Source organism: Marmota monax, unplaced genomic scaffold (assembly GCF_021218885.2).
Source record: "Marmota monax isolate L192 unplaced genomic scaffold, Marmota_monax_Labrador192_F-V1.1 WCK01_AAM20220418_F8-fsc00023, whole genome shotgun sequence".
Classification (NCBI taxonomy): Eukaryota; Metazoa; Chordata; class Mammalia; order Rodentia; family Sciuridae; genus Marmota; species Marmota monax.
In genome coordinates, this window is record NW_026692907.1 from 12,632,510 (window position 1) to 12,641,233 (window position 8,724).

Consider the following 8,724-nt stretch of genomic DNA (forward strand, 5'->3'; position numbering starts at 1 on the left):
TTTGATTTATGCGTGTTGATTTTATATCCTGCCACTTTGCTGAAATCATTTATTAGCTCTAGTAGTTTTTTTGTAGACCCTTTTGGGTCTTCTAGGTATAGAATCATGTCATCTGCAAATAGTGATAATTTAAGTTCTTCTTTTCCTATTTTTATGCCTTTAATTTCTTTCGTCTGTCTAATTGCTCTGGCCTGTGTTTCGAGAACTTTATTGAATAGAAGTGGTGATAGAGGGCATCCCTGTCTTGTTCCAGATTTTAGAGGGAATGCCTTCAATTTTTCTCCATTCAGAATGATGCTAGCCTGAGGCTTAGCATAGATAGCTTTTACAATGTTGAGGTATGTTCCTGTTATCCCTAGTTTTTCTAATGTTTTGAACATAAAGGGATGCTGTACTTTGTCGAATGCTTTTTCTGTGTCTATCGAGATGATCATATGGTTCTTATCTTTAAGTCTATTGATGTGGTGAATAACATTTATTGATTTCCGTATATTGAACCATCCTTGCATCCCAGGGATGAATCCTACTTGATCATGGTGCACAATTTTTTGATGTGTTTTTGTATCCGATTCGCCAGAATTTTATTGAGGATTTTTGCATCTAGGTTCATTAGAGATATTGGTCTGTAGTTTTCTTTCTTTGAGGTGTCTTTGTCTGGTTTTGGAATCAGAGTGATGTTGGCCTCATAGAATGAATTTGGAAGAGCTTCCTCTTTTTCTATTTCCTGAAATAACTTGAAAAGTATTGGTATTAATTCTTCTTTAAAGGTTTTGTAAAACTCTGCTGTATACCCATCCAGTCCTGGGCTTTTCTTGGTTGGTAGTCTTTTGATTTCTTCTTCTATTTCATCCATTGATATTGGTCTGTTCAAATTGTGTGTATCCTCCTGACTCAGTCTGGGCAAATCATATGACTTAAGAAATTTATCGATGTCTTCACTATCTTCTATTTTATTGGAATATAGGTTTTCAAAATAATTCCTAATTATCTTCTGTATTTCTGTAGTATCTGTTGTGATGTTGCCTTTTTCATCCCGTATGTTAGTAATTTGAGTTCTCTCTCTTCTCTTCATTAGCATGGCTAAGGGTCTGTCAATCTTATTTATTTTTTCGAAGAACCAACTTTTAGTTTTGTCAATTTTTTCAATAGTTTCTTTTGTTTCCATTTCGTTGATTTCCTCTCTGATTTTAATTATTTCTTGCCTTCTTCTACATTTGCTGTTGTTTGGCTCTTCCTTTTCTAGGGCTTTGAGATGAAGTGTGAGCTCATTTATTAGTTGGTTTTTTCTTTTTTTGAGGAAGACCTCCAGGCGATGAATTTCCCTCTTAAAACTGCTTTCATTGTGTCCCATAGATTCCAATATGTTGTGTCTGTATTTTCATTTATCTCTAAGAATTTTTTGATTTCCTCCTTTATGTCTTCTGTAACCCATTGATCATTCAGTAACATATTGTTCATTTTCCATGTGATGTAGGATTTTTCCTTCCTTCTTTTATCATTGATTTCCATTTTCATTCCATTATGATCAGATAAAATGCATGGTATTATCTCCATCCCTTTATATTTACTGAGGGTTGCCCTATGGCATAATATATGGTCTATTTTTGAGAAGGATCCATGTGCTGCTGATAAAAAAGTATATCCACTTGATGATGGTTGATATATTCTATATATGTCAGTTAAGTCTAGGTTATTGATTGTGATATTGAGTTCTATAGTTTCTTTATTCAACTTTTGTTTGGAGGATCTGTCCAATGGTGAGAGAGGTGTGTTGAAGTCACCCATAATTATTGTGTTGTGGTCTATTTGATTCTTGAACTTGAGGAGAATTTGTTTTATGAACGTCGCAGCATCATTATTTGGTGCATAAATATTGATAATTGTTATGTCTTGTTGGTGAATGGTTCCTTTTAACAGTATATAATGTCCTTCCTTATCCCTTTTGATTAACTTAGTCTTGAAGTCGATTTTATTCCATATGAGGATGGCCACCCCTGCTTGCTTACGAGGACCGTGTGCGTGGTATATTTTTCCCCAACCTTTCACCTTCAGCCTGTGTATGTCTTTTCCAAACAGATGTGTCTCCTGGAGGCAGCATATTGTTGGATTTGTTTTTTTAATCCATGTTACCAGCCTATGTTGCTTTATTGGAGAGTTTAAGCCATTAACGTTTAGAGTTACTATTGATATATGATTTGTACTTCCAGCCATGTTTGATTATTTATCTTTTTTTTTTTTAATTTAGTTTGTTTCTCCATGATTAATTTTCCCCCAGCCCTCTGTCTTTACTGAGGTACTTCCCACTGATGGTTTTGGTTATTGTTTTTCATTTCTTCCTCGTGTAGTGTTTTGCCAAGATGCTTTGCAATGCTGGTTTTCTGGCTGCAAATTCTTTTAACTTTTGTTTATCATGAAAGATTTTTATTTCGTTGTCGTACCTGAAGCTTAATTTTGCTGGATACAGAATTCTTGGTTGGCATCCATTGTCTTTCAGTGTTTGAAATATGTTGTTCCAGGATCTTCTTGCTTTCAGCATCTGTGATGAAAAATCTGTTGTTAACCTTATTGGTTTACCCCTGAATGTAATCTGCCTCCTTTCTCTTGTAGCTTTTAATATTTTCTCTTTGTTCTGTATATTGGATATCTTCATAACATTGTGTCTTGGCGTTGGTCTACTGTGATTTTGTATGCTTGGTGTCCTGTATGCATCTACAATTTGTATATCCGTTTCCTTTTTTATTTCTGGAAAGTTTTCTATAATTATTTCATTCAGCAGGTTGCTCATTCCCTTGGTTTGAACCCCTATACCTTCCTCTATCCCGATGATGACTCTTAAGTTTGGTTTTTTTATGTTATCCCATATCTCTTGGATGTTTTTCTCGTGATTTTTTACCAGCCTTTCTGAGTTGACTAGACTCTTTTCAAGATGATATATTTTGTCTTCATTATCTGACGTTCTGGCTTCTACTTGCTCCACTCTGTTAGTGATACTCTCATTTGAGTTTTTAATTTGGTTTATAGTTTCCTTCATTTCTAGAATTATTGTTTGATTTTTTTTATAATCTCTATCTCCTGATAAAGATGCTTAATTTCTTCTTTTATCTGTTTATGTAATTCATTTTTAATGTGTTCTTTCACTGTTTGAATTTGCTGTCTCGTATCCTCTTTAAGGTTCCATTCCATCTGTCTAAGGTATTCCTTGAGTTCTTTATTTGACCATTTTCTGATGCCTCTAGGTCCTCCTGAATATTTAGGCTGTCCTGCATTGTTTGTACTCCTTTTCTTCCTTGCTTTTTCATGCTGCTCATGTTACTTCTTGTTCTGTTTGACTGCTGAGTTACTGTGTACTCCTATAAATTTATTTGATGCTGTTCCCGCCGGTTTCAATGGAGTTATCTCCTCCGCCGCATTCTGGTGACGTCAGTTCTCTGCCATGGTGGTATCCCATGCAAATGGCGACAGTTCGTTCCCTTTGCCGGGTGACCAATGCAACGAGTGGGTCCTGACTGGCTCTCCCAAGCCCCATTTCAATCCTGTGGCCACTGCCTATGAAGGCTCGGTTGGCATTAACCTCCGTAGTTTCAGAAGGGCCGACCAGTTGTTTCAGCGGGATCGTTTAGTGCTGAGTCACAGCAGTTTGTCTGCGAGAAGCAGGAGAACGGGAGCTTGAATTCAGCCGATCCGGGTTCGGTGTGTGTTCTGAGAGGCCCAGACTGTTCGCCCCAGATACACATCAGCTCAGCATTGCATAGTGATCCTGAGCAAACAGCATTTAGATGGTTTACGACTCCCTATGCCCGCGCAGCTGAAGAGGTCAGAGACTTGATCTCTCTGTGCCCGCCACCATGTAGGATCTCATGTTTGTTTATTTTTCTAACTACTATTTTTTTTTTGGAAACCACATATTGAAATAATTTCATTTTATTATTCATCAGCACTCAGAATAGTTCTATGCTCAAAGTCTGTTTTTTGCTTTTCTGTCTAATTTGTTAGATTTCTTTTCCTCTGATGTAATGTACACTTCTCAAAATTCATTTGGGAATTCAGATTCTTTCTTCCTTTTCCCTTTGTAGGTATGCTGCTACCAAGTCTCATCTTGCTAGAGAAAACAAAATGCTTCACCAAGTCCATGATTCAATTGAAAAGCCTCTCTGGCCAACTCCAGGTAAATCAGATTCAGCCTATTTGTTTTTTGTTTTTACAATCAAAATACTATAATAATAAATTAAATTTTTTTTTCAGCTCAAATACATTTGAATACAGGGGGCCTAATTCTTGTGTTCTCCTCTAAGATTACTTCAACTTAGGGATGGGGATATAGGTCAGTTGGTGGAGTGCTTGCCTCACATGGGAGGTGGCAAAGTGTCAATAGGTCTGCATTCTCCTATGGTGACTTAAATGGGGAAGAATCTGCCTTCAAATGCAGTACAGTTATTGACAAAATTCCTTTTCCTCTGTCTGAGGACTGAGAGCCCTGGAGTTTTGCTAAGTGTGTGCTGGAGGCTTCTCTCAGCTCCAGAAGGCCACCCAACATTTCTTGCCATGTGGGCTTTCCCAGCGTGGCCTCCTACTTTGTGAAGTCAGCAAGGAGAGTCTTTAGGGAAAGTCAGATACTGAGATGGCATCTTATGTAATGCAACATAATCATGAGAACCTTTGCATAGTTTATTGGTTAGAAGCAAGTCATAGGTCCCACCACGCCTAAAGGAAGGGGATTTCACAGAGGGTGTACTCCAGATTGAAGGATCCCGTGAGGCCACCTTCGAGTCTGTCCGCCACACAAGCTGTCATCATTGTCTCTTATTTTATTGTGAAAAAGTACTTTTACTAGTTCTTCAAATACAATATAAAGATTGAAGGAAAGAGGAAAGGCACACACAAAGGAATAGGGGAAAGTGAGCATACACATGAATGAACAGCACTTTTTCCCTCATAGAATAGTCAGACCTGGCATAATAAATGGTGGGGAAAAAAATCATGAACTAAGAGTGCAGAAATTACAGTGTTAACTTATAAATCTACTTAGGTTCTTTCTCTTGCTTACTAAGTCCTAAATATTTTCATCCTTTTGTTTCTAATCACTCTCTTTTTGAAATTTACATGAGGAGAAAATGCAAAAAATGAAAAATCAAATGATTTCACTCACCCCTGAACCCAAATCCAGAAGGATGCTTGGTCCCACAAGTGTGTGACCATTGTCATGGAACCCATTGTATTTTATTGATTCATTTTTCAGCCAAGTGTGTTTTTCTGAATTCACCTTTTGGTTTCAATATGTCAGTGCTGGAGGTAGCAATAAGAAGTTACCCAAAGAGATCAAGCTATCTCCTTTTACTATCCAAATTGGAATGAATACCTTTGAATAAAACCCAAGAGTAGAAAGCAGATCTGGCATTCATTTAAAATGACATGATTCAATTTTACAGTAAATTACATAGTAATATAAATTTTGAATAATTCTGAGAATCATACTGTTAAAATGCCTTATAAAATCTATATTTTGTTTCCTTTATGTCTCTTTAACTGCTGGTCTCCTTTGATGAGTAGTGGGCTCCTTGAGGAAAGGGTCTGCTTTCCTCTCAGTCTTCATGGCACAGTACCTGTCATAGAGTAGCTATTTAGTGATCAAAGCAAATGAACTGATTATGACAGAAAGAAATACAGCTGTCATATTTTAGCAGCCCTGTGATTTTGGAAAAAATGGAATGAACTCATAATGTGTGGGCAAAAGATAGGTAAGCTGGATGGAAGAACAGTTTAAGGAATGTCCAGAAACTGAGTAGATCTTCAGTACTGAGCTTTGTCCTCTTTGCAAATGGCAGACCATTCTTTGCATCTACTCTGGAAAAGACTATTCCCAAGAGGTTGTGTTAAACTGGATTATCATTCAGAAATATCCATTCCTGCTCCACCTCCCTGACAAAATAAGCTTTGCCTCAGAGCGTGTTTTGATAAATGGAATATTAGTGAGCACGCTGTGCCCAGGGTTTGGAAATGGTGTGTAGGACTTGGCTTGCTCTTTCATTTTTGCTGTCATCATCACAATAGCATGTGTGGACTAGCTCCCTGATCACAGAGAAAGACGTGAGGTGTGGAGCCGAGCTTTCCCCACCAAGTTTGCCAGACATTCCCCTGCCAAATAAGCCAACCCCATCTGACCTACAGATGCGTGAACTAAAGGAATACTTATCATTGTATGTCACTAAAATTTTGTGGTTGTTTATTAGATAGCAATAGTGAGCTTGTATAGAATATCAAAGGGAAATATGACTCAGAGAAGGAATGAATTTTGTGTTCTTTTACAGGGAGATTTAGCATGTCATAGTCTGCCATTGAGAAGACTTTCCTAAGATTCAGGAGATGGGAGGGAAGAAGGGGACATTATGCTTGGGAAGTTATGCATATCGGGCAAGGTGACTTCCTCAGACACAGCTCTTTCATTTATCTTTTCACAAAGTCCATCTTCACAGACCTGGTGGCTCCACAGATGTCTTCAGGAATTCCTCATGTTGCCCTATCTTGGGTAGCTGTATGCATGTAGCTCCTTGTACTCCTTGAACGCCTCCTCTCCCCACTCAAGCCCATGAGTCAGGCTAAAGTAGTTGCTTATAGTTCTCAGATTTTCCAGCTGTAGCCTTCCAGACCAGCCCTTCCATGGTCCTCTCGCACCCAGATAATGCCGAAGTCTTGTACTAAACCCTGACTCTCATGGTGGCTCTCTTTTCCTAACTGAACCCAAACTGATAATAGGAGTGAATGGAAATAAGCCACTTGGCAATAACCAGAGCCCAATCAGCATGAGTTTTAATATCTATACTAACTAAATTGTTCCAAGATTAATAATAATAAGATGCAGCCTTTCCAGAATCTATTCTGTGGAAAGCATACAAAATATAAGGCAATTAGAATGAGTATCTTCGTGGCCTATTTTATGAACATAATAACAAGTTCCCACCTACCCTGTTGTGCTTCTGAAGATGTTTTCCTTTATAATCAATTGGGACTCAGTAAATAAAGGTCCAATAAATGAACTAGCAAAGAATAAAAAAAAAAGATTGAGCAAAAAGGAAAGAATGATTTGTGACACAAAGTCTGTTTTAAAATGCAAAATTTAAAAAGTTGAGCCAAGTTGATTGCATTCACTCAGGTGATCTTCATCATTATGTGACAAATCCAGGAACACTTCACGTTGCTTTTCCTGCTATGTGCATTAAATTTCTGCTTTTCATCTTTCTCACCATAGATAAAGTTTCTACAGATTCACATGCTGGAGATGATGATATAGATGCAGAGTCCTGGGAAAATGAAGTGGATGACCTGGTTGCCTGGACCAACACTCTCAGTGTAGATAATTTAGAAGATGAGACCTAACACTTCAGGATTTAAAAAACAAACAACCTTAACCTTAGCTCAGTTGTGTGGAGCAACTTTGGGAGACTGTCAGAACTTGGTTTCTGTTTGTTTGTTTTTCAGGGTGATCAAGCAAAAATTTTAAAAAGGCAAATATAAATTAATGAACATGTTGCTTAGAATTTTGAGCTTTGCTTTGTTTAGAACTAAGCCCAATTAATGGTATTGATACCGGTGTTGAGAATCAGGCCTGAGTCCCATTCCCCCCTTGTTGAAGATTGAATACCCTTGAAATGCCAAGGCAAGTGCAGAAAGGATAGGAGAGAGAGAGAGAGAGAGAGAGAGAGAGAGAGAGAGAGAGAGAGAGAGCACTCTACAGAGGAGGGGGTTCAAATTGCCTTAGTGAGGGTGACCTGCCCCTTTTATCCTTTCTTCTAATGCTCACTGCCTATCTTGCCTACATGGCCAAAATTGGGAAAGGAGCCTACAGGGGTGCCTCAATTCCCTGGAGGCAGGTAGCCTTGGCAACAGATTGGAGGAGGAGGAAGTGCTCTAGAGGTATTAGGATTTTATTTCCTCTTGAATCAGCTCCCTATTCCTGATCCAATCATCATTACCTACACTGATTGTCCTTTTGCCCCTGGCCTCAATCCCCCTTCTGAGAAAGGAACCCTTGGTGCCGTAAGGGGAAATGGACAATGACTGCTCTGGCTGCTTCAGGCTGAGAGGAGGTGATGTAGAGCAAGCAGTTTGGGTTTCCCTTTTAGGAATGTTTTGGGCCTGTCAAGTGGTCTGTGGTAAAAGTCTGGTTCTGAAAGAAGAGACTATAAAGTGATCTGGAAGATGAGTGCTTCTATGAGAGAAACAAGAAGTCATGAGTATTGGAATGAGATTAATACAAAATAAATGTCACACACATCTGAAACATGTCAATGAATATTAGCCTCGTATCCTGTCTGTGCTATGGGTGATGGCCTGTTATCTCAAATTAATTCTGGTTGTTATATTAGAAGTTGTACTTTTTGTAAGGCATTAACAGACAATAGTTATAAAGTTTACAAGAAAAAATTAAAATCAAATTAACAAGAGTAAAAACACTGAGTTTGTCTAATAGCTATGAACCAAGTAATATAATTTTTATAATCCCAAATCTATACTTCAAACTTTAGTTTGAAGAACATCAGCTTAGTAAAATGTTCTTCTAAACTTTGTATTTTAAAGACTTAAATACTTGGAAAATATAAATACAACTAGTACACAAAGAAGCCAGTAACAGCACCACAGTCACACTGATATTCTTATATTAACATGAAATGTCTCACATGAAAGACATTCTGATCCAGAAACATTTTTTTACTTCTACTTTCATGCTAA

The 8,724-nt window shown here is 37.9% G+C and overlaps 1 protein-coding gene across 5 annotated transcripts in view; it reads left to right on the forward strand.

The window, feature by feature from the left end:
• Ube2u (ubiquitin conjugating enzyme E2 U) overlaps nucleotides 1–8,283 on the forward strand; it is a 53,011-nt gene extending 44,728 nt beyond the window's left edge. For 4 of the 5 annotated variants that reach the window (XM_046451033.2, XM_046451032.2, XM_046451035.2 and 1 more), the window contains 2 exons: nucleotides 4,074–4,165; nucleotides 7,244–8,283. In XM_046451033.2, coding sequence (XP_046306989.1) covers nucleotides 4,074–4,165; nucleotides 7,244–7,285 — 134 coding nt within the window. In that variant the 3' untranslated portion in view covers nucleotides 7,286–8,283. The remainder of the gene's footprint in view (nucleotides 1–4,073; nucleotides 4,166–7,243) is intronic. The other variant, XR_009227400.1, reaches the window with a different exon arrangement.
• The last annotated feature ends 441 nt before the right edge of the window (nucleotides 8,284–8,724 follow it).